This window comes from Haemorhous mexicanus, chromosome 6 (assembly GCF_027477595.1).
Source record: "Haemorhous mexicanus isolate bHaeMex1 chromosome 6, bHaeMex1.pri, whole genome shotgun sequence".
NCBI classification, from domain to species: Eukaryota; Metazoa; Chordata; class Aves; order Passeriformes; family Fringillidae; genus Haemorhous; species Haemorhous mexicanus.
The window spans coordinates 55,742,628-55,768,311 of record NC_082346.1 but is presented as its reverse complement, the minus strand read 5'-3'; the positions used below and the strand labels follow the sequence as shown (position 1 = coordinate 55,768,311).

The 25,684-nt window shown below is 52.6% G+C and overlaps 1 protein-coding gene across 1 annotated transcript; it reads right to left on the bottom strand.

Annotated features, from left to right (window-relative positions):
- Nucleotides 1–4,678: 4,678 nt before the first annotated feature.
- On the bottom strand, nucleotides 4,679–25,684 carry AMN (amnion associated transmembrane protein). The gene is made up of 12 exons (XM_059848190.1): nucleotides 25,524–25,684; nucleotides 23,429–23,547; nucleotides 23,272–23,316; nucleotides 14,033–14,120; nucleotides 12,308–12,543; nucleotides 10,656–10,793; nucleotides 10,468–10,576; nucleotides 9,352–9,434; nucleotides 8,275–8,461; nucleotides 7,354–7,528; nucleotides 5,210–5,312; nucleotides 4,679–4,955 (listed from the first exon to the last, which is right to left on the bottom strand). Exons 1-12 carry the CDS (start codon nucleotides 25,582–25,584, stop codon nucleotides 4,860–4,862), a joined length of 1,440 nt encoding a protein of 479 aa, XP_059704173.1. The 5' UTR covers nucleotides 25,585–25,684; the 3' UTR covers nucleotides 4,679–4,859.

Here is a 25,684-nt window from a genome sequence, read left to right as displayed (position 1 = left end):
CAGGAATTCAGGTGAAATGATTCTCTGACAATGCACTTTCTTATCCCTGGAGGCTACCAGTCTAGGACTGCAAGTGAGGAATTGAGCTATGCAAGGAATGAGGGTAATTTGGTGTCTGCCTGCTTCTCTGCTCATTCCATTTTCACAGAGGTATGACATCAGGTCCTGAAGCTGGAGTGGTGGGTGTACCACTCGCTGGAACAATAGGTCACTTCTAGCACAGATCTTTTCCCCAAAAAGCTGAGTATTTTGGAATACATCCTGCTATCACTTGCCACCCAAGAACTAAACTCATGTGCCACCATCTCTGTCTACAGAACAGGTGTGCTGAGAATAAACAGCTTCCTAAATAGGTGCAATCTGCTGGAGAGGGGGTTGCATAAATGCTGGTTTTAACTTTGCAGGTTAAGTGCTTAACACAGCTAAGTCACAGGGAGGGCACTTCAGTGTGAAAATGCCGGAGGTGCTGCAGGCACCCTTGTTCTGCTCAGCACCAGATTGGCATCCCTGGGAGAAAGCAGATGTGTGAAAACCTTTAGAGCTGGCACTGGTGGCCTGAAGCACTGAGAAGCAGGAAAGTGTTTGAGGGAGGAGATGACTGTGGGAACTGAACTGCACCTTGAGGTGCAGTTAAGTGACATGTTAGTGAGTGGAAGGTGTTCTATCATGACCAGAACCCTTGTCTTGCTGAGTTTAGCTCATTTTGAAACAAAAAGAACACATGGCATTCTTGCATGCCAGGCTACTGGAGCATCTTGTGTTCCAGTTTGCACCATCTGCTCTGGATGAAGCGGCTCTGGCAGGCAGAAGGGAGGAGGACAGTCCAAAAATCAGTGTTCAGCTGCCCAACCCTTGCCTTCCCCTGCTGGGGCAGCAGCTCTGGCCGACCTTCTGTCTGCTTGCACCTCTGTAAATGTGGCTCCCCTCTCAGCTTCCCCTCAACATTCCTCCCTGGAAGCTTTGGGGCTCCTGGCAGCTCATGGGATCGAGAGCTGCCACCCTTGCCCAGTGCAGGGCAGCCCCTTCCTGCGGGGTGAGAGCTGCTCTGGTGTCCGGGGCTCGGCGCTGGCAGGGCAGCACGTGGGGCTGGAGGGGCTCTGCTTGAGGGGAGGGGGTTCCACGGGCACAGGACCATGTCAGGAAGACAGGAGGCAAGGCACGGTGCCAGCATGATCTCAGTGCTTGCAAGATGTCCTAAACATGTTTTTGGGAGCAGGGGGTGATGATGAGACCAGGTATCAGCTGCAGGCCTGGTGTGGGATGCCCAGGAAAGCCAAACGCTGGCAAGAGCAGGTCCCAGCGGTGCCTGATGCTCCGGCCAGCGTTGCCGGCAGGGTTAGCTGAGGACAGGAGCAGAAGACAGCAGGACGTGCTCAGCCAGCGGGAGCTGCAGTGCTGTGCTCCAGCCAGAGGAGGAACATGGACTAAGGAATCAGCCCCTTCCCTGTCCTTGCAGCAAATATTTTCCCTGCTCCCCCATAAGCTGCAGCACTTTTTTGTCATCTGACTGCACAGGTTCATGCAGGTTTATTGATGCTTTCTCATAGATAAAACCCTCAGATTTTTTTCAGCCTCGCCTCCTTTGCTGTTTCTTACGCAGTCCCTGCTCTGCAGTCCCGTGAGGACGAGCAGTGCAGAGCCCTGCATGCTGATGGACACGGCCGGAGCTGCCACCCCGCAGTGCCTTGGCCAGCTCCTGCACTCCGGTGAGACCAGTCCCTGCCAAATGCCCTCCTGCCACTGCTACCTCCTGCTGAAAGGGACTTAAAAAAAATACATTCATTGAGCCAATTCTGTCTTTAGGCTCAGGGATATTTTGAGGACTCTGCCACAACTGGGTTTGTGCACAACTTCTGTGAGTGGCTGTATCGTGCAAAGCGAAGGCACAGTGCTGTGAGTTGGTGTCCATTAATAGTGTGCAGGTTGCTTTTTCTTTTGACACCCTAGGAAGCAATGACTCCTGAGATCTTGCTATTAACGCTAATGCATTTTGAATTAGTCTGTCACAGTGGGGGACCCCTGACACTCAGGACCAGAAGCAAAACAAAGCCATCAGGTGCCCAGACCTGCCGTGCACAGCCTCGGTGACATAAACCACCCATCTAATGTGCTGCTACCAAGGATGTCTGTGAATTAAATGCCTTGTTTAGGCAGGATCCCGGGAGACATTTATGTACCAAACCCCTTTGCTCTGCCCTGCCTGCACCACGGGCTGTGTGTGTGTGTCGGTGCGCAGCAGTCATGGGTACAATCATGGATACAATCACGGATACAGCTGTTCTTCCAGCAGCTCTCGATCCCGGCATCACAAACTGACTCTGGTGCTTCATTTCGTTTCTGCAGAGCTCCCCCCTCCCTGCGGTGCGTTCTGTGCGAGCGAGCGAGTGGCTCCTGAAGGAAAAGTACAGACTGTGCTCTGCTCGTGCACTGACAAAAATTGATCTCTGCATTAATTAAAGCCTCTATTGTAAGTGACCTCCAGCTGCTTATGCATTTTAAAAATGAAGCTTCGCCAACAGCAAATTCGTACACGTAGGGGTGACCAGGTGGAGGTTCCTGCCATGCCTCCCCCTGTGTCAGTGATGTGTCCTAGGAGGGTGTCCAACTCCACAAGCACACCCCAGCCTGTGGCTCACCCTCAAATCCCTGTGAGACCAGGCAGGACACAGAGCTGATATCCTCAGCCACTTGCAGAGGAAGAACACCATCATGACACCATCTTGTGCAATGGTCCTGCTGCTAACAGGTTTTCTCTTCTCTCTTTCAGCCTGTGGCCATGAGATGCTCTTGCCTTTCCCCTTCTGAACAGGTTGTGGGGATGCAGCCATCGAGACCCCTCCCAATTCTCAGATCACAATTCACACTCACAATGAGCAAGGCCCAAAAACAGCCAGGGAGGGAAGAAATTAACTCTGAGGTGGGGACTCCCTGGGGGTCACCCTTGAGCTCCTTCCTCGTGTGGGCAGTGCTGGTGTGATGGGCTGCCTGATGCAGTGGCCTCCAGCATGCAGCACTGCATTGGCCCCAGAAAGAAAATTCCTCTGTGTGTGTTTGTATTTGAAGGCTTGTGGGCTGGAGTCACCTGCAATGAACTGATGTGAAAGAGGAAAAGAACACAAAAAGGCCCCCACAGCAGAACGGAGGGATGTAGCTCTGGAGGATGTGGCTGCTCTCACAGGCACCATGGTAACACCACGGCTGCTGAGCTGCACAGAGCCCTGGCCATGCAGGGCTGTCCAGCCCTGTAGGGTCAGCAGGGGGGCTTGGGCCAGGGATCCCCCTTGGGCTCATGTCACAGGAGTGACTGTGTGTTGTGAGGCGAGTTCTCGGCTACTGTCCCTGGGTCACTGCTCCCCACAGTGATGCACTGGTTGTAGGACCATGGGATGGTGGGGATTGGGTATTCCCCACGTCAGCTGCTGCAGGCTGATGGCATCCTCTGCTTTTTGACCTGCCTGGTGACCATTTCACCCAGCAACAAGTGCCTGACAGAGGCAGGAGAAACTCCTGCCCAGGCAAGCTGCTTCTCAGCCCAGTACTGCTGGAGGAGCCCCCTCAGGAGAGGTGAAACCCCAAGGGGTGTGTGCCCTGAGCACAGGACTGCTCCTGGCTCTGCCCCACTTGCAAATGCACCACAGCACCCAGGAGCTCAGAGAGGCCTTGTTCCCTGCTTGCCTTGAGCTTCTGTCCTGCCTGCTTCCAGAGGGCAGGGCTGCTCCCACCATCACATGATGCCTGTTACCTTTCGTCAGGGCTCTGATGCACCTAATGATGAATTCCCAGCCCTTTGAGAAGGGATTATGTCTTCCAGAGACTAGAACAAAATATTATAAACTTAAAATAGCTGCTTCCTTATGGAATATGCCAACAAGCCCTACTGAATACTCAGCAGAGTGTAAATTTGCATCCATTTGCATACATATCCATAATTTCCACCTCACCCATCAGCCCTGCTCCATAAAGATGCACTGCCTGACATTGTGGGCAGATGATGGTGTTTGACACAGGCCAGAGCTAACGAGGCCCCCTAGTGCCACTGCCCCAGCCCTCATCAGAGATGGGCTGGTGTGACTGTCCCCAGCCCTCAGTTCCTGCCTGCATCCCTCCCCGGGGACCCCGGCATCAAACTTCCTTCTCCTTCTACCATGAGAAGAGTTTCTCACCTTGAGGAATAACAGAATAAACCCCCAAAGGTCCAAGAGGGTTTCTTACCTATCAGTCCAGGCACAGAAGGAAGGAGCACGCTCCAGAAGCCTCCCTGGGGAGGGAATTGTTTCATCAGGACGGCACCTCACCAGCACCCAGTGGACAGGAGTGAGAGGAGGAATGGAGACCCTGAGCAGAGACCCCCAGTACTGAGCACACTGCTGGAAAGCAAAACAACCTTCCAGCTAAGGGGTCCAGGCCCTGAAGGCTCTGGGTCATATTTTAAAATGTGTCTGAGCACTGAATTTTTGTCATGCATCCAGGGATGCTTCCTTCCACCTGGTGTGTGCCCTGGAGCAAATCCAGCACAGTGCTGGTTAAAGCATGGGGTGCTGAGCTAGACCCCAGCTTCTCTGGATACCATCTGAGACCCAAATCTCAATGTGAAACAATCTAAAAAGAACTGACACCTGCAAAATACAGTTTAAAACCCAGAAGTAAGACCAGGGAGGCCATGTCCATGTCACTGAGTCCCAACACTGAAGGTTTGCTATGGTTTCCTTCACTGCACAGACACTTTTATTCAGGTGGGATCTGCTTCTGGCTTGAATCCCACCAGGAGTGATGTGAGGGGCTGTGAGGGGCTGTGAGGGCAGGAGAGGTAGTGATATCCCCAAGGGAGTGGGGTCTGCCCCCAGCATGAGTCCACACCATCAGGTCTCTGTCTCGCTTGCATTGTACAGAGGGTTGAGGTAGAAGACCTGGAGATCTTTGGATGCCACTTCTCCAAGGTCAGCATCTGGAGGCTCCTGCAACAGCAAGGGAGGAAAAACACGCGATGGGGAAGAGGAGAAAAACCCTTGGGCAAAACCCACCCGGGACTGAGTCCCTGCAGCAGCTGAGAGGCTGGTGACCTCAGGGAGAACAGGAATGTCCCACAAACCCCTCCTGGCCTGGGGAAAGCAGGACCCCTCTCAGGGTTACCCCAAGAGGCTTTCAAGACTGTCACAGCAGCCAGCAACTCCTGCCCATGGCCCGAGCACCCCTGGCAGGGGTGACTCACCACGCTGAACACGGGGTTGTCGAAGCCTTGGTCACTGGCTGGTGTAGGGGACACCGGCTCCTCCATCCTCTCCCAGGGGTGCTGCGGGCGCAGGGCAGGCAACCTGGGGGAGAGCTGGGCATCACCATCCACATCCCTCCCAGCCCTGCAGCTCCCCCAGCTGAAACCCAGCGCCCTTAAGAGGTGGATGGGAAGTTCAACAGGGGCAAAATGTCAGGCTGTTAATGAAATGGCATATTTGTACCCCTGCCCAGGGAAAAGCAGCTGTATCCAGCAGAAATCATTCAGCCTGGAGATCTGGGACCTGCATTCTGGAGGGAGGAGTTGCAGAGGCAGACAACTCTAGCACAGGCTTCACTTAGGAGCAATCATTCCTTCCTTGTGGCCTAAATCAATTGCCACCTGCTCCCACTGTAATCTCAACAAGTATTAATTACTTTTATCATTACTTTTATCACATTATCATTTTTTCATCTTAATCACCATCACTACTTGTATTATTTTCTTCACTACTTTTATCCTAAGGGTCCCAGTCACTGAGCACTCTCCTGCACTGGGCACCTGCTGCAGGTGGGCTCAGCAGCACGTCCATGCACATCACCTCAGGAGCTCTGAGGGAAGCTCTGCCAGGCCCCTTTTGGTGGAAATAAGGAGGACCTGCAGCACAAGTGGGACAGGCCCTGGGCTTGTGTTCAGTTCTGTCTCCTGAAGCCATACAAAACTCCCTCCTGCTGCTGACAGAGCTGGTTTCAAAGGCCGGTCCAGCATCCAAATAAGCATCAGTGAAAGATAAATCATCAAGTAGCAATTATGTGTCTGGGAGTTTTATTTAGAAATTAAATGAAGGCGTGGGTTTACTGCTAGGAAATATCACGTCAGCACGTGTCGAGCAGCAGGCCAAGCGTTCCTGGTCAGGGCCACTGATGCACAGTGAGAAAATCCCAGTGGAGGAGGCAGGAGGGAACAAACAACCTGACTTGTGAGCCTGTGACACAGCAGCCCCAGCACCAGGGAGCTCAGCACCCCCTGGCAGACACAGGTGCACTTTGCACATGCAAATTTAAGTGATTCCTGGCCCCCCGTTATCAACTGTGTAAAGTCAACCCCACTTGCCCACAGCTGGGTACCCTGCAAAACCCTCCACAAGTGGAGGCTGCATGTGGGAGGAGCAGAGGTGGGTGCCCCAAGCACTTGCCATGGGCACTGCTGGGATGCCCAAATCGCAGCCAGGCCCCATATCCAACCTGTGAGGAAAAATGGTGATGGAGAAGGGGTATTTCTGACTAGCTCCCAGCTGTGGTGCAGTCAGGTGCACCCTCCAGCCCTCCCCTGGGACCTGCACTCCATACTCCACGCTGTGTGAACAAGCAATGCACCAGAAGCTGCACTTGCTCTTGGATGCTCTCTCCCTTTAATGGTTATGAAGCTGTGGGACAAGTGTTTTGCATTATTTTGATGCATTTCAATTGAGCTGCTGGCAGGTTCAGTCCTCCCCAGCAGGGCCGCAAACTTAATGGTGCCAAGGAACAGGAGATGTCACCAGGCACTATGACTAGGCTGTGCAGAGCTCCAGTCAAGCTGCAGCAGCCCTGCTCCCACCCAAGCACACTGCATCCTGCCAAGAGGCAGCTCCTCCTGGTCGTGGAGGAGAATGAAGCAACAGTCCAAGAGTACAGAAATGCCTTTCAGCCACCTCACCTCCAGAAAACCATGAGGAGTAAGGACAAGTTTTAAACTGACACAGGGCAGGTTCAGATTAGATATTGGGAACAAACTCTTTACTGTGAGGGCGGTGAGGCCCTTGCACAGGCTGCCCAGAGAAGCTGTGGATGCTCCATCCCTGGAAGTGCTCAAGGCCAGGCTGGTTGGGGCTCTCAGAAACCTGCTCTAGTGAAAAGTGTCACTGCCTATGGCAGGAGGTTGGAACTAGATGATCTTTGAGGTCCTTCCAACCCAAACCATGTTGTGGTTCTGTGAACAGTAATGTTTGGGATAGCAGGGTGCCACAGCATGCCCCTTTCCATGGGAGCTCTGGGCAGCACTGTGTGCCCTGTGTGCCAGGCTGGAAGGACAGCCTGAGCTGGCAGCTGCTCCCAGGCAGAGGCAGCCTGAATATCTGCTGCTGGCAGAAGCCCCATCCTTACCTCAGCTTTCCCTTTCTGTAGAGAAAGAGGATCCCTCCAAGGAACAGGAGACTGAAGAGTAGCCCCATGACTGTCCCTGCTGTGATCCTGCTCACTGGGAGGCTCCCCACCTGCCCGCTGGCAGTGCTGCCAGTGGCCACTTCCATTTTGCCACTTGAAATGCCAAGAGCTTCACCTGGGAAGAAATAGGGATGAGGATTGTACAAGGCAACACATCCCCACACCCATGGCAGAGGGAGCCCTCAGCTGAGTCAGGGCCTGCCTGCCTGGTTGATCGCCCTTCCCTGGGAACAGAGATGGGATTCACAGGCGGATGGACTCAATGGGGACAAGCCCCTGTGGGTCTGCCACCCACACAATGACCACCAGGTCCCCCCGCTGTGACCTGTGTGCCCATCAGCATCTGCCAGCTTCCACTGTCTGCCTCCACAAGCAACATTCTGGCTGCAGCGCAGTGCTGCAGACAGGGGACCTGGGGGCCCTGGCAGGCACCCAGCTGGTCGTGGTCAGACGTGGCATGGAAGCACACTGGGATTCCAGGCTGCAGGAGGAGAACGGTCGGCAGGGCGAGGGAGGTGACCCTTCCACTCTGCTCTGCCCTGGTGAGCACAGCTGGAGCACTGAGCCAGACTCTTCTCAGTAGCTCCCAGTGACAGGGCAAGAGGCAATGGACAGATACTGAATATGGTAAATTCCACTTAAATACCTATATTTATCTAAGTATTTGTATATATAAAACTGGTTTACTGCAAAGAAGGTCAGTTGTGGACACAGGCTGTGGAGAGATGCTGTTGAATCTCCCTCCTTAGAGACATTCAAACCCCACTGGCCATGTGGGCTGCTGGCAGGGTATACAAAGCTCTGGCCAGCCATGGGTCTGGGTGTCCCTGCAGGGGACCTGCTAGGAGGACAGGGGGTTACCATGCTGTGCTATGTTCTGCATGATGTCTGCTGCCAGCTGCTCCGCAGCGGTGCCTGCCTGCGCTCCTGCTCTGTCATCAATCAGCACGATCTGGATGAGAGGAGCAGCGCTTCGGGACACGATGCCCAGGAAGGTCTGTGCTTTGTGCACCTTGGATATGGCCATCTGCACACCAGCATATTTGGGCTTCCCAAAACACAAGGAGACACGTAAAGCCAGTGAGAGGGTAGGCACAAATCAGTCACATCTTCAGACAGCCACGATGGGTGCAGCTGCAAGGCCCACCTGAACCTTCCTGTGAGCCCCACCACAGAGCTGCCATCCCTGTCACGGCAGTGCCGTTGCATTTCCCACAGGAGAGGCCTGTATGTCCCCTCTCTCCCAAGCTGTGACCAGCACCCAGCATGCAATGAGCCCCCATGGAGGAGAGCATGCTGAGAAAGAAATTTCATGTATCACACCCATTAAAACCTGTATTAAGACGTGTGGCTGTAAGGAGGGCAGGCAGACAGCTTTCAGCTCAGGATCAATAAAGCAATACCCTGGTATCGAACCTCCCAGTGCAATGCAGAGCACACCTCCTCCCCCAGCAGCCTCTAGCAAGGAGGAGGGATGTCATGCTGTGTCTGACAAGCAGCAGCATGAAGTGATGCTTTGTAGAGCATCTGAGAGCTGGCCAGTGCCAGGGAATGCCCTGCTGCAGGTTTGCACCATCCCAGCTGTGTGTGCTGAGCTCCCATGGGACCTAGACCTGCTCTCCTCTGTTTTCCAGAGCAGGGTTGCCAGCAAGCCCCCCTGCATCCTTCCCCATTGCAAGCCAGCAGCTCTTCCTGCCCTGAGCTCAGCAGATGGTGGGACTGTGGTGGGGAGCAAGGATCCAGATTCCACAGCAAGCAGGCACATCCAAGAGGTCACACGGGGAGCGTGGACCCCTGCAGGGTGGTAGGGAGTGAGCTCCACCCCTGGCACTGCTAGGACCACATGCCCCAGACAGTCCCACAGCCATCAAGTCAGCAGCAGATGTGGCCAGTGGCTTGTCATTTCATTAGCCCCTCCCAATCTGACAGGTTCCATACCTGGTTTAGCAACTCTTGGACCAATTTGTCCCGGTACTTCTGCAGGTCAAAATCAGGAGTGAAATCCAGATCAATGGTGGCCCCTGCAGCCAGAAAACAGACATCAAATTCACCACGTGTGGGCAGAGAGCAGCCACAGCAGCACAGCTCTGACTGCCATGATAGGCACTGGGGATCCTCTGGTACCCTGTGCAACTGCTCTGGCTGGGCCCAGAGAGAAACCTCCCCTGCTGTTTTTTTGTCAGCTGGGTTTGATGAAAGGCTTTTGACTTTCCAACATATTCTGGAGAGAAGCTTTCCCTGGAAAGCTTTCTCATACTTATCCCTCTGGGAAGCTCTTCATGCCCCTGGTTTTGGGGCCATGAGGCTGTGGTGCAGCAGCACTACCCTGGCTTTGGGGGGAAGGCTGAGAGGAGAGAACACCTGTGCTCCCCGCACCACTGCACTACAGTCATGAAGAAAAATATTTTCCTGGAAAAAAATACAATTAAGCATTTGCTGAAATTTTAAATTGCCTTAAGACTGTGAGGGACTATGCTTTTAGGAGCACGCTGGAGAAACATATGGTGCCATTTTAATGAATTTGGTATGACATACCAAATATTGGATGCCAAGTATCCAGGTACAGTTGTGCATGAAAAATTGCCCCTAGCAACATTTCATGTAGATTAATGGAGGAGCACGCATTGCAGAGAGAACGATGTCAATCTGCATGCTTTTATTTTAAATGAAATTAAACAAGCTGGCTGTTGGGAAGCTGACATTACAGTGGAAAAGGTTGCATTTCTTCTGTGTGTTTTCAGCTGCATAAACTCAGCAGAGCCCTATTAGCTTGACAAGCTGTGACATCCTGACAGGATAAACTAGAAGCAGGGATAAAGGGCTGCGACTCAGAACAAGCTCCAAAAAGCCAGGAGCTCTTCAGAGAGATGTGCTGGGAAGGTGGCACAATGGGATCAGCACATGGGACCCACAGATGGGACCCTTGGCAACAGTGATACAGCAAAACAGCAGCAAGCACCCCCTGCACCCAACTTTCCTCCATGGAGCCAGGGGAAGCAGGCTGGGGCAGCTGGCATGGCAGGGAGGAGGAATAGGGCCGTGTCCCCCACTCACCACAGACCCCACAGCAGTGGCCAAGGGGCTGCAAAGGGCTCTGGCATGCTGGCTCTGGGCACTGCCTCCCTGAGTCCCCGAGCAGGGCTGCGCAGATGCGGGGGCCATCCTAAAGGAAAGCAGAGCAGAGTCAGTCATTGCCCCACAAACTGCACTGGAGCCCCCAAAATGGGAAAGGGAAGACTCACCAGGGTGTTCCCACAGGCACAGCCAGACTTATCAGGACAGCCAGTGCCTGTCACCTGGAGAGTGCCATTGCCATGAAACTGCAGCGGGGCAGAGGGACCCCCCAGGTACTCAGCCCAGGATGATGGGGTGTTCAGCTCCTGTGCAGGAAAGAGCAGCAAAGCAGGTGAGTATCCCAGGATAGGTCCCAGTGCTGGCCCCAGGCACCCAGCCATGCTGCTGGGACACCTGGTGTCACATCTGATGGCCATCACTGGAAAGCCCCACTGGAGGCAGTGATGCAGCAGGAAAACCCTGACAATGCACCCATTCCATCTTTTCCCCTGGACCAACAGAAAAACTCTCTTAAACAAAAAACAGTGACGATGAGATGGCTAGCCCTTTTCTTCTTTTGCTTTCCATCTTTCTGCTGGCTCAGAAAATTCAAGTTACCAGCTTTTCACTACTGGGAAGAAGGGGGCTGGGTCTGAGCTGTTTTCTTTCTATCTGGGAAGAATTTCTACATGCTTGGCATTAGCAAAGGCTGAGCTGGACTAACCAGCCTCATCCTGCCAAGTCACCGGTGATTCCCTCACCCACTCTCTTCCACAGGAAGTGTCTCCATGCTCTGGCACAACAGGCAGATTTCTCAGGCCCTGGGGTGAAAATAGTCATCAGAAAGCACAGAGTAGGCTGGCTACAAAGGGATAGAGAAGCTCATAAGGTCAGTTCTTAGAAAATATGCTATGATCATAAAAAGCACCTTCTCCTTCCATCTCATCGCTCAGCAGCAGCCCATGCCCTGAGGGACAGCCAGCAGTGGTCCCTGGGTGGGATGACATGCTGTGGGGTAGTCTGAAGCATCAGCAGGGCCAGCATCACTCTGAGCACCCAAGAACATCCACCTCTGCATCCCTGGGGCTACGTGGGCTTGGGGTGAGTTCCACTGGGGTGCTGCCTTGTTCAGACTTGCCTGCACCCGCCTGGGCACTGACTGAGTCTATTACTCAAAAAGCAGCTACCTAATGCCTGGCCCTGAAATGGCAGATCCCAGCCAGCGCAGCAGCAGAAATAATAAATAACTTATGAAACGCCTGCCGCATCTCCCACTCCTGGAAGGAGCCTGTGTTTACCGCTGCAGCGCCTGTGATCTTCTGCTCCTCCGACCAGGAGGGACAGGGCTTGTGGGGAGCCTGATTCCCGGGCTGAGGCACAGCAGGCTGCCAGCGCGTCTATAATTATCCCTCCAATCAATTAAAGAGCAGTGCTGAAGCAAAGCTGGGAGATGATCACTGGGCCACAGGCCATGTTAAGGTCGGGGGCAGGAGGGAAGTGTCCCCAGAGGGTCCCTGAGTAGCACAGCGGCAGACACGTGCCTGGGAAGGGAGTGACCCCTGGGAGCAACAGAAGCTGCCATTCGCTGATGGTTTGACCCGTGCATATTGGCCCTTTTTTAAACATTCATAGTGAGACAGCCTGCACTCCCACACTGCAGGGAGGGAGCCAATAACAAACTGGTTGATGCAAAAAGCCATGGAGGCCATCCACAGCAGCAGCAGCAGCTCATGAAGCTGCAGCTCCGCGGGTGTGCCCCATCTCCCTGTGCAGCGCTGCTCCCCCTCACTGGGCTGTGCTGAGAAGGTGTAGAGCCAGTTTCTCTTCCTCCCCACCTCACCTGGCCCATGACAGAGATGCTGCGGAGGTGAATCACGGGCTGCGATGAGTCGGTGTTTACCCGGAAGGAGGTTTCGGGCTGGAAGATAACATCATCGTAGCGGCACGGGACGCGCTCCTCATGCACAGAGAAGATGGGCCCGCCGGGCCTGAGCTCCCCGCTGGGAAGGACATCCTGCCACAGTGTGGGGTCGAACCACGCATGGTGCTCAGCGTCAGCGAACCTCGCTGTCCCACCTGGAAAAGGGACTAAAAAGGCTGAGCATGACCCCAGCCCAAATCCAAAGCCCCAGCAGATGCATCTGGGCTGGTAAAACCAGGCACAGTCTGGCTTGAAGTGAAGGATCTCACCCGAGGGCTGGCCCTGGCATCCCCCTCATGGGCACCCACTGCAGGCATTTCCCAGAACTTGGCAAAGCTTCCCAGAACTCAGGGCTGGGGTCTCAGCCCAAATCCCACATCTGCCTGCAGGATTCCAGGCCCAGATCCCACAGGATATTTTTTTCCCCGTTTTTTAAAGCTCATCCTTAAGGAGGATGTTAAGGAGGAAAACATCTGCCTGAATGCTGAGTAACAGCTAAATCTGATAAAAATGGGTATGATAATTCATGTCCCAGTTTCCCATTCTGGCAGTCTGCAGAAATGTGACAGGCCCTATTCCCTGCAGCAGGTAACCCCAAAGCCAGTGCTCAATTTACCTCTCAATTATTTATCCATTAACCGTTTCCCTGCTGGTTAGTCTTATCATGCAGTGCCTTGATTCCTTCTCTCCCTTCCCGGGAGCTGAACCTTTACCAATTCAGCCAGCATGCAAGTACTTAGTGACTGAATTATGTGCATTCATTTTGAAATCATGCTTTAGAGAAGTTAATTTGTGAAAGTTGTCCCAGAAACGCCAGCTGATTTCAGGGGAGCAGTGCATGGTCAGCAGGAAAAGCCCTGTGCCAAGCACAGATGCTAGAGCATCCCTGCTGGGGGGCAAACAGCCCCAAAACAAAAAAAAAAATATAGGGATGAAGGATTTCAGAGTGGTTTCAGACAGTCTTAAGATACAATCCTTCCTCTGGGGAGACTGATTTAGACTTTTTCTCGCTTTTTTCTCATTTTTTTTTCTTCTATTCAGAGAGCAGGCACGGATGCTCTGCTTGAATACTTCCCTCCCTGTAAAGGAACTAAAAAGTTACTCGTCACTGAAAGCATGGGGCACTTCTTAAGCACCCAAAATACACCTCCCTAGAAAATAGCTTTCAGATAAAAGCAGGCACCAATGACACAAGGCTGCTGTCTCAGCCATGGGCTGGGGAGGGGAGGAGAGGGGAGGGGCGGGGAGGGAAGGATGCCTGTGTGGGGCCAAAGGCCAGCTTGCTGTGATGGCCATGGTTTGGCTCACCAGTGTGTAACTCCTAATTGGTTTTCTTTAGAAACACCATGGCAGAGGAAATAAGGGCTTTGATGTGGCTACATGCTTAATAGGCACGGGAAAATACAAACAATATTTGCCTCTCTGCTACAACTTCAAAGGCTTCACTACTATAATTACCTTTTAAGAAGACAGGTGATCTAGGAGGAAAAAACGATCTGATGTGAGGGAGGTCATCAAAGAAAACGTAAGTATTGAAAAGGAGTGATTCACTTTCCTCTAAGGTAGGACCTTTGTAGAGGTATTTGGGCTGAATTTACATGATTCATCCCAGGCTGATGGGTGCCTGGTTTGGGCACAAAATACCTGAGTCACAGCCTGGATCCCAGCTGCCATCGAAAGCTGCGAAGGCTGCACCAGCTGCCAGCAGGAACTCTCCATTCAGGGGCAGGTACTAGATGAAGGATGCAGAGTGTTACTGTTCTGCTGCCAGCCACCCAGGCTTGTTACCAAATAACACTGCTAATTGTTAGGCTGCCTGTTAGAGTCTCCAAGGCACTTAACAGTTATCTGGAGCTACCCTTACTGTGCCCTCTGTACAGGAAGGCATCAGCTCCTGGTTTTATGGATGGAGATTCTGTAATGGGGAGAGGCAGTGTGATGTTATCCTCCATAACACATAAAAACATTCAGAGGAGTGAGAACAGGAAAAAGCAAAATAACCTCTTTGACAGTTTCTTCCTCCTCTCATACACACTCGCAGCAGCTCAGGAATGGATTTATGCATGGGTGGTACACCAAGAAAAACCCAACCCTACTCTGCAAGTGCCAGATGCCCCCTCACTTAAGGGGTTCCCACCTCCAGGGGCTGTGCTTGCCCCACAAAATATAAATTCACAAGCATGCCCAGGCTATGCTTGGTACAGTGTCAGGTAGTGAATTTGTACTGAGCACAAGCTAAGGGAAATACACAGTAGCATTTGGAGCAGCTTGCAGACTCTCTTCTTGCTGGGTAGGACATCACCAGCTGGTAATCAGGGTCACAGTACTGACCTGGCTTCAGCCTGCAGGGCCCACCCATTCACAAACCTTAACAGGCATAGCTCTGTCATGGGAACCCTTCCAGCAAGAAACTGCGACCACCTGGGTCACCAGCCAGCACTGCTAACTCTGGGACGGGCCCTGGCAAATGATCGACTCAGGCAACTCACCACAGCAAACAGGTTATTCAGCCCAGCCCAACTTATTTTACATTTAGAAATTGCAGAGGAAAAGTCATGGTTTCCTCCAATATTTTAGAGTTAGTGATGCTCAAGGCATCCTTCTCTAATTTGGTCTATCCAGTGTTTTAGCATCACTCCCAATAGCAGCTGAAAGCCCTCCAGGACTGAGCTATGCCAACGTACAGGGTCCTGAGCTCAGGCAGAAAAAGTTAAATGGGATTTTAAGGTTTCATCTACTTAACTGGTCTTTAAATATGTATGTAGGTTAGACAAAGCAAGACTTATGACTGACTGCTGCATGGTGACCATGACAGCTCTCTGTCCCTGGCCAGTCTTGCCTGAGGATGTTCAGTCCCACTCAGAGGCCAGCATGGGGAAGGGATGGGGGAGGTGGACAAGGCAAAAAGCTCATCATCCCCAAACTGTAGGTGGGCACCTGTTAAGAAGTTTAGTGCCTTGTTGATGCAGTGCTTTGAAAGCCTTAGCCCTGGTGCTTCTCTCTTGGCTCAGGAACCGTGAGAAGCCAGGATAGAGAGCAAAGGGTGGCTGTCACCAAGAAGAGTCCACAGTGCTCCTCTGTACCATCTGCTGTGGACCCAGCAATGCTATACATTGGGCTGGACAAGAGGGGATGACACTGAATAACTGAGGTTGGGGCAACATGTGCCCCAAGGGTGTGCACTCTTCCCCCCAGCTAGGAAGAAGCCTTTGCCCATGGACACTGCTCCATCAGAGCAGATGGAAGGACACAGTTTGTGTCCTGCCATCAGGTTCTCTGAATTTCTATTACTTTTGAGTAAGGAAATTTGTCCAATAACGAAGCACTGAAAAAGGCTGAAAGGTCTGCCAGAATACAAAAGGCATCATGTCCTTTAGCTGCAGATGAAAAAGCCATCAAAACATGACTGTTTTGAGGCTCAGGACCTGGCCTGCATTCAGCTGGGCGAGGGCAATGCTACCAGCTTCAACCACAAAATGCTGTACTTCAGTTCAAGTGCCCTGGCATGTTTTCCTGTGAGCTCAGGCAGGAGCAGGCGATGGGACATTTTGGAGCAGTCAGCTGCCACCCATGCTCAGGTCAGTGCCAGTAGCACTGCCAGCCCAGTCTCTTCTTCCAGGCTGGCTGGGCCATTGCAGCCCCTGGGTGCTGCCTCTTGCCCAGTTTGCAGGCTGGCCCCTGCAGCCAGCTGGGCCCAGGAGGGCCAGGCAGGAAGGGGGGGCACCTGGCTGCTGGGGCCATCTGAGCTGCTCAGCGTGAGACAGATCCTTTCACCAGCACAGGGTATCAGCTCTTCATGGCAGTCAGCTCTGGGCACCCTGCATGTGCTTGGGAGGGCAAGCAGGTCTGGATGGGCCAGCAGGACACAGCATCCATTCTACTCAAGAGGAGGGCTGGGAGAAATATCTCATGCCAAATCTGTCCCATGCCTGCAGCGCCTGTGCTCTGGAGACATTGGCCTCTAAGCTCTCTGGACAAGACACAGCTTCTCCAGCCACCACAGGAGATTCCCTTCATTGCTGAGGCCAAAATCCCAGGCTGGCTGGGCTTCCAGAGGAAGCTGCTCATGTGGGTGTCAGTGTGGCAGGGAAATGAGAGTGAGCACACACCATGTCCTTTCACATCCTGGGATTACCCAAACACTGCAGGCACCAGCACTGGAATTAAAATGCAACACAACAAGATGCAAGACAGGACAGAGTTACCTCATCTCCACAAACATGAAGTTCAGGAAGAGCTCTGTACTTCTGCTTCGTCACAGGAATTTCTGGGGCTGGGCCCTGCAGCTATGGCTCCCTGCCCACTGAGACAGCAGTGCTGCACATCCACGACCAGCCCTGCCTGAGATTCTCACCACTGGGCAGCATTTTAGGAGTGTCTCCATCATCCAGTGGATCTTTGTAAATAATTTGCTCTTTCTTTTTTCCTAACATAAGTTAAGCATCTCTGCTCACTGCAGAGGACAAATAGAGACTCTGTTTGGGCAGTGGTTTTCTACCTTTGGGAGTTTAGTATGGAAATTGAATACAGGTTTGGCCACTTTCCAAGTACATTTTGAACTGAGCAATGACAGGTACCAGTGGACCAAAGCCAAAAAGCTGGCAGTTTCATCTGCTTTCCCTTCCTCCTGCCAACATGTACTCCAGGGCCATTAATACAGTGAGTGTTTAGAGTCCCATTAGTCATTTTCCATCCCTGATACAGGTAAATCACTTATCTCCTCAGTTATCATTATCAAGTGTAATGACAAATGAAACACAGTCATCATTTTTCTTATCAAAGTCAGGGAAAAAAAAAAAAAAAGAGGAAATACCCCACGTTGCTCTTGGACCAGCCCCAGCATTGCACTAACAAAAGGAATCTGCTCCCCCAATGCATAACTGAAATCGAAACTAACCTCCAAAATGCAAAATAAAAAATAGCAAAGTCCTGAGAGACGGCTTTCCAATCAGGCCTGGATTGGAACCAGTCTCTGGCACATCCTTGAGTCACAAGCATCAGGCTGAGATGACTGACAGGAGCACTGTGACTGGCATGTCACCATCATCAGACCAGGAAAAATGCAGCACTTGTGCTTTAACCTGGGTGAACAAGTCACACTTGTGACTGCAGCCAGGTCTTCCCCCAGCCTTGCTTTATTTGCAACATCAATGCATTTGAATTCCTTGCCTGGATGAGATGGTGCCACCATGCCCATCACTCAGCACTACGACTGCCTGGGCACACTGAGCTCCACAGTGCTGCACCCACAGCTGCACCAGCAGGCAGGTCAGCAGCCATCAGCCCCCGGCTACATTCTCTTGCCTGGCACCCAGCCCAGGAGCAGCTTTGGCCCTGGTGCTGCTGGTCCAGTGATAAAAAACATCACAGGGATAGGATGCAGGTGGGCTATGGCTCCAACACAGACTGCTATAACCCACCACAAGCAATAATGCACAAGGGAAATAATTTCCATTTCATCTTTCCCAGTACAGCCCTGCTGGGGCAGTGGCAGCAGCAGGCAGCAGCAGATGGGTGGGCCCTGCCCATTCTGCCCACAGGTGGTAACAGCAGGGATTTTCCCAGTGTCTGCTGGGGCTGGGGGTCTCAGCACAGCTGGTGGTGGTCCCTGGGTGATATCCAGCTGTTGGCTGATACCCCAGAAAGGCACAGGGCCAGGATCACCACAGGTGAATCCCTCTGACAACTCTGGAGCATTGCCAGGGGCTCACTTGCAGCCCAGCATTTCTTGGGTTCATTACTGAGGCTTCATTTATTCACCTTCTGGTCCAGGTGAAGCTTTCACCTGCACCCTCAGGACAGTGTCCTTCCCCTCAGCCACACATGCCACCCCACAACCCTAGTTTGCTGCCAGAGCCAGCCTGTTCCAGGATGACCTCCTCCCACCCCAAGACCTCTGCGTGAGGGTCCCTGCTGCTGGAGCAGCACCTTGCTTCCCAAAGACCTCCCTGTCCAGGCATAGGGTCTTACGAGGAATGGGGCTTTACCTTCCCAAGGAAACCAGGCTGCAGCCTGTATCCCCACAAAGCCCATGCTCGTGCAGGCTGGTGCAGCACGCCTGGGGCACAGAGGCTGGTGCTGCTGTCCATGGGCCCCACCAGCAGTGGTGGGGGATGTCCACAGCCCTGCTCTGACCCCAGCAATAGCTCACCCCTCTGCTTCTGACCCAGAGCAGGCAGGAGCACAGGCACAGGAGCGACATGCCAGGGTGTATCATCATTTCAGTGTCATTCCCTGCAAGCTAACGAGGTGCTTGGCTGCTCTCCCTGGCCAGCAGCAGCTGCACAGCCGCGCTGTCATTAATTCCAGAGCCGGCTCCCCTGCTGGGTCTGCTCATCACGTTTCAGGTTGTGTTTCAGCACACGGGCTCCCCACAGCACCTGCCTAACCTGGCCTTGCCACCATATCCCCTGGCACAGGGGTGGCCTGACACATCAGGTTCCCAACACATCACGATCCTCCCTGTCCCTACAGAGAAGCCACAGCTCCTGGCCATGCCACACGGGTGCTGCCTGGTACAGCCCCTGCCAAACCACCCCCCAGGGCCCAGTGAAAGCCATGGGACAATAAAATACAAACAACAGACCCAAAAAGCCCACTAACTTGATTGCAGATGGCCAGTACAGACTTCTAGCCGAACAGGTCTCGACAGCGTACAAAAATCAGCTGTCACAGGGATATGGGAAGCCCCCTGGGTAGCTGAAGACATTGAGCTCTGGATGCAGAGGACACAAGAGAGGCTTAAAGCCATTTGCCAAATCTATTTCAGATTAGTTAAGCTCCTTTTCCTGAACTTTCCTCTACAGACAAGGTCAGAGAAAGCCAGGAAGAGGCTTGAGGTGTGGGCAGAGGGGCCATGCCCAGCAGAGAAGGGATGGCAGACGGTCCATGGAGCAGCTTCCCAGCCAGACAGGCTCCAGCATCCGCTACAGCCCAGGATGCTGGCAAGCTGCTCTGCTCATCAGACTTTAGTAACTCCTCCTGCTGGAAACCAGCCTGAAATGAGCAAATAGACTCAGGGAGATGAGTGTAAATGGCTGTTTTACCAAACCCCTTTCCTGCATGCACCTTCATTGTAAACGCTGACACAGAAAAGACTGCAGGATTCCATCTTGGAATTATGTGCTGGCACACACTCCCCTGAAATTCTTTATCTTCATCTTAGTGGAAGGAAAAATAATCCCTTTTCTGGTTGTCTCATTACCCCACTGTCTGTGAAGAGGTGGGGGAGGGAGCACCGGTGCCTGGGACTAGCGCGAACTGTGGCAATTCATTAGAGCCGGTGCCCCTGGAGAGCAATTGGCATTTCAAGATCAATCTCTGCCAGGAACCGAGCAGGAGCATCCTGCAGCAAAGCCGAGTACATTCTGCTCTCGCAATTAGGCAGCTAAAAATATAAGGCTGGGGGAGGTGTCCCTGGTCAGACCCCAGTGCCACTGAACCCTTGCCCAGCCCTGCAGCCCCTGGTGGGGCAGGCAGGGAGGGGATACAGACAGATGCCACCCCACAACAGAGCTAGGGGATGGGGCAGAGCTGGAAAGGTGATGTCAGGGCTGCTGAGTAACCCCAGCCAGGGTCCTGACCCTGGGGTCGAGCAAGGCGTCTCTGCCCATGTGAATAAACCCGACTCCTGCCACCCCAAAAATAGAAGCAGCAGCATCCATCCCTGGCCCACATGCCAGTGCTGGCCGGCTCAGGCACAAACTGCACCAGAGCTGGTGTTACTGGGGCAAACACCAGGCTCACTGCTGCAGCCATGCTCTGGCCTGGCTCCCTTTGGAAGCACAGACATAGCCAGAGGGTCCACTCCCTCTCAAGAGTCTTTCTCCCCCATCGGGAGACAAACAAAGCCAAATTCTGCCTTGCCCTAGAGCACACATGCCAGGCATCATCACCTCCATTTCCATCTTTTCTGCACATTTAGTCTCAGGCACCTTCAAAAGCTGGCTAAATACTGATCTGCATCTTTAGGCAGCTAAACACCATAGAAAATCCAGCCTAATCACAACAGTTATGCATCAAAGCCACTTACGCTTTAAGCAGGATTTGGATTTAATGTGTGACTGAATTAGGGATCCATTTGAAACTTCAAGTAACTGCTGAGCTGGGTGCTGGGTGGGTGAGCTCTGTGACAGCCTCCTCCCAAGAAAGTATGTCTCAGCACTTGGCAAGCGCCCACATGGGATGGGATGGGGAGGGGAGCTGGAGAACTGACCATACAGAAGTGAGCTTTTACATAAATGTCTAGGAGAGGAGCGATGGTGACACATGAGGACTGCCTGGCACTACACTCAGCTGGGGAGTTGGGGTGAGAGATCTCATGCTGTCCCTCCACATCAGCACCAAGCACTACACTTGCCACAGCAGGCACTTATCTTCATGAAAGTCACTGAGAGCCTAATCCCTCCTCAGCCATGAATTTCCTTCTATGGTACTATAGCAAACAACATTCTTCTTTTGGTTTTTTTTTTTTTGGCCAAAGGCTGTATAGTATCTCCATGGCGACTCTAAAGCTTAATGTATTCTTGCTGATTTAAGTGATTAATGCTCCAGCGCGTGTGGCTGGCAGCCGAACAGGTGCAGCCCAGCCTCCCTGCAAAAATCCTCATGACCAATTCATTTTCTAACCAGCTGGTTGCCAAATTTCATGCCATTTGGCATGAGTGGCAGCCTAGCTCAGGTGGTGGGTTTCATCCTTTTTCATCCCTAACCTTGGCAGTCCCTGTGTCACCTGGTGACAGCAAGGCAGTGAAAAGGAGGGAAGTGCCTGAGCTGAAATTACAAAGCTGAAATTACAAAATCAACCACCTCACTAAGAGACATGCTGGGACAGTTCACAGGGAATGGCTGGGGCAGTGATGCTCAGAAGGAAGGTGTGAGCTGCAGTACAGGTTAAGGCAGGGCAGTGCAATTCAGTGCAGGAGGAGGATGGTGCCCTCACAGCCCATGTGACGCTGCATTCCCTCATGGATCCGCCTAGCAGTCCTCCCCACCCGCACAGCAGGGGGACTACAAAATTCACTGTAACCCTGGAGCCTGCGCAGCTGCCTGCCAGCAGCAGGGGCCCAGAGAAACCCCAAGGCAGCAGAGGGTCTCCAGGGGCTCCTGCCAGCACTCTGGATCCTCTGACAGGGACAGGCCAGGGGTCACTGGGGCACCCTGAGCCATCCCTCAATTGTAATAGGAGCCATCCTCCCGAGCAGGGGGCAGGGATGTTGGTTTGTGTTGTGCAAAGGTTGTGTGGATCTCCCTCTCCCCAGGCTGCTCAGCTCTGCTCTCCAGCTTGGCTGCAGGAGGCTCAGCTGTAATGACTGATGCTGCTCTGCAATTATGCACTTTGCAGGCCTCTGATGAAAGTACTTTAGAAATATTATACATTCATCTGTAAGTAAAATAAAATCTACTGGAGTGGTATTTTGCTCTTTTCTTCTCAGGGTAAATTCCACATCATTTATTACATTATATTTGTACATATTTCCCCAGTAGATTCTTTCCTTCAAAAATTCATATTTAAAATGCCATATAAATAAAGTATCTTTTCCAAATATTTGTAGAGGGATTAAACGTGGCACATGGCGTTATCAAAGCATCAAAACTATTAGTGGCGTAGACAGCCTGAACAAATTACACCACATAAATTTCAAGGGCTTCTTCAAATTTAATGGCCAATAAAAGAGCAAAGCTGCCCTAAAACCAAGATAGGAACTTCATCAACAAGCTCATCAGGTCTGGAGGAGGAGGTTTTCCAAACAGGATCCAGCCCATCTCTTCCTGTCCCAGCACTGAGAGAGGGCTCACTGGTGACCCATCCCCCACTGGCAGGTTGGGGCAGTGAGTTTGCTTTTCCTTTTAATGCCTCCCTGTTAAATTTTACCCTCCAAACCACAGAGATTAAGAGCCCATGTTTCTATGGCTGCCTGTCAGCCTGCTCTGGGGCAGAGTTCCTCATGTGGGGCAAAACCAGGTTGTTCAGAAACCCCCTCCAAGCTGAGCCCCCCCCTCTTATATCACTCAACACACACATTTCAGCAGGGTATTGTGCCCATCCTGCCACAGCTAGACTGATCATACCACAGAAAAATATAAAACCCAATGGCACCTGAAAGAAAATTTCTCAAGCAACATTTTGGGATTTCCCAGAACAGTTTGTTTTCATTTCAAGATATTTTGATGTCAGCTTCACTTAGCTTCTGCCCAGGGCTAGTGCCTGCTCTGTCAGCAATGCTGTGGGTTGGTGCTCCTCAGCCAACTACTGCTAAGCTCTCCATCACATGCAGGGGGTTTTACCCCTCCTTTGAGGAGAAAAAATCAATTTCTTTCAAATGAAATTGGATTTTGCTGTACATTCTCTCATCTACCACAAATAAAAAACAAAACAAAACAAAAAACAAACAAGCAAACAACAAAACAAAACCAACCAACCAAAACAAGCAGAAACAGGCTTTTTGGTTCCATGGTACAGAGAAACCCAGGCTACTGTAAGACTCCTGTTCCTTTCCCCAGCTGAGGCATCCTTGGTCTGGCTGGATCATGGAGGACAGTGTCAAAGTCCATGGAATGACTTTAAATTGACAGAGAACAGTAGAAATTCTTTACTGTGAGGGTGATGAGACACTGGCACAGGTTGCCCAGAGAAGCTGTGGATGCCCCATCCCTGGAAGTGTTCAGGGCTGGGTTGGACAGGACTTTGAGCAACCTGACCTGCTGGAAGGTGTTCCTGTCCATGGCAGGGGGTTGGGACTGCTGACCTTTAAGGTCCTTTCCAAGCCAAACCATTTTATGATTCTGTGGAGAGGGGGACAGGGGAATGTGCCACCAGGCAGAGCTCCAGGGCTGGCCCTGCCCTTGCCCACCCTCATGCACCTCTGCCCACCATGCCTTACCATGTCTGTCAGCGCGTGGGGGGACCCGACGAAGACTGAGACAACCTGTAGGAAAAGCAAGATAAAGTGTGCTTTGCCTTGTCAGGTAAAGGGGCTTTTCCAATGCCTGATGGTGTTTTGTGAAAACAAAAATAAAATAAATTTACAATGTCTATACCTTGTCCTTCTCAAAGTGAACCACATCCCTGGCACAGGGGACTCTGCCTTTATCCCAGTTGGAGGTGGTTTCAAAATTGGTGTTGGGGATCCACTGCTTGTACACGGCAGCGGTGGTAGCTGGGAGAGAACAGAAAAACCAGTTTAACCCAGTCCGTGAGAGGCTGGGAGCCTGCTCTGCAATGTGCTTTAGGATGGCTTGGCATTTATAGGTCAGATTTGGGGATTTTCTACACAAGAGCAGCTCCTGCATTGTCCCAGCTGAGCATCCACAGCCCTTCTCTACACGGGGGATTTTTTTGGCTGGATGATGGTTTTAGCCACCCAGACAGGAAGAGAAGCAAGGGACCAACACTCAGCAAGCAGACAGAAGGCAGGGAAGTGTCCTGCAGGCAAAGGGTAAGAATAACACAGACCTGGTAGTTAAATAATCCTTGCAAGGGGTTTAGCTGTCACTCAGACTAATAAACAGGTAAAGATTCCTCAGTCTTCTGTTTCCAGAAGGTACAGAGTGGGCATGCAGAGCTGTGATACCACTAAGACAGGGCAAGAGAATAAAGGGCATTTGCTGTGGGACATGTAGCACAAGTACAGGCTGGTTTCATGCGTTTGGAGATGGAGAGGGAGGATTCAGTGGTGTACTTCAGCCTGAGGCATAAACATGTTGGGAAACAGGGTTCTTCCCCTTGAGGTTTCCTGGGACAGTGGCAGTCCTGCCCTTGGGGCCCCACCGGGATGAGCCTGCTGGGCAGGGACAGGACATGGCAAAGGGGGTTTTCACTCTGACCTCTCTGTTTGCACAAGCACAGCAGAGCAGCCTCCCGACCTGACATTGCCCAGGCTTGGCTGGGGGATGCATGTTCAGCTAAAGATGAATGAATCTCCAGAAGCCTGAATTAAATGGCTTCAGGCAAGTGAGTATGAGACACAGAAGAGAAAATGACGAAAAACACCCTTCTTTTGCCCTTTAAATGGATCATCTTTTCTGTAGGAGAAAGACCCACAAAATTACAAAATATGTAGAAAGCAAGTGGTGGAAGGGACTGCAGCACTGGCCAGGGAACGCGGGCCCAGCCCGGGGCGGGAGGGAGTTCTCAGTGACTCCAGGGCCGCACAAAGCCTGGCCCGGCTCCTCCGAACGATGGGTGCGATGTGGCTGCAGAGGCTCTATCAGCACACAGGGATCACCTTGAGGTGTAATTTGCGCTGTTTTACTCTGCCAGGGGCTCTGCCGAGACCGCTGGCTGTAGCAGCCGTCTCCAGATGAACAGGAAAAGATGTATTTTTAACCAGAATGAAAGTCCTGGAGGCCAGGTGCGACCGCGGAGGGGCTCCTCCCTCACGCCGGGCGGCGGGCGCCTGAGGGAACCCTTACGCAGAGCGAACACACTCGTGCCGTGTCCTCTGTAAAACCCTCCGAGAGGGAATAAAACATTACCGGTGGTAAGAACTGCAGCCGAGCAGCTGCTCGCAGTGTTGTGGGCATAAACACCTTCCTAGCTCAGAGCAGAAAAGAGCTTAAGAAGGAAAAAAAAAAGCCCCCAGATAGCAATGGCAAGTTGTTCCGTCCTTGCTGCGGTTCCCTTGTGTCCCTGCCGGCGGGAGCTGGGGAATGGAGAGGTCGGGGCTGCAGTAAAGGCTCGGCCAGCCCCATCGCACAAAGCCTCACGTCCCGTAGGCCGAGCGAGCTCTCAGCCGGGCCCACCCTGGACACGGCTCCTCCGGCCGCAGGTTAATCCCTTTGCCCCGTGCATTCCTGCACCCTCCCCAGCCCTGGAAGTATCAATGTGCTATTTAATCGGCCTTGTCTCCCGGGAAGCGCAGTCCTTGAACACCAAAGCTACATGCATATTCAACAGGAAGCGTGTCCTGCAGCGCAGCGCTGCTGACTTCAAATGAGAGGCTCAGCAGGCTCCGCACGGCTACCCCAGCCTCGGTATCTGCTTGCCTTCCCCGGGTCCGGCTGGAAATGCCTCCTCCCGTCTGCCTGCCCGGTACGCTGGGAGTGACAGAGCCTGCAGAGCACACGCGAAACGCGGAGGTCGCCCAGCGGTCACCCCTGCTAGCCACGGCGGCCGGGCCCTGCGCGTACTCACCCAGGAGCTGCAGGATGCCCAGGAGGGAGAGCAGGTCCTTCGTTCCGCAGCCGGCTGCCATCCCTCGGCTCCGCGATCCCTGCCAAGCTGGACCTTGCACCTTCCCGGGCACGTGATGGGCTCAGCCCGGGGAGGCTGCAGGGAGCACGGAGTTCACTACA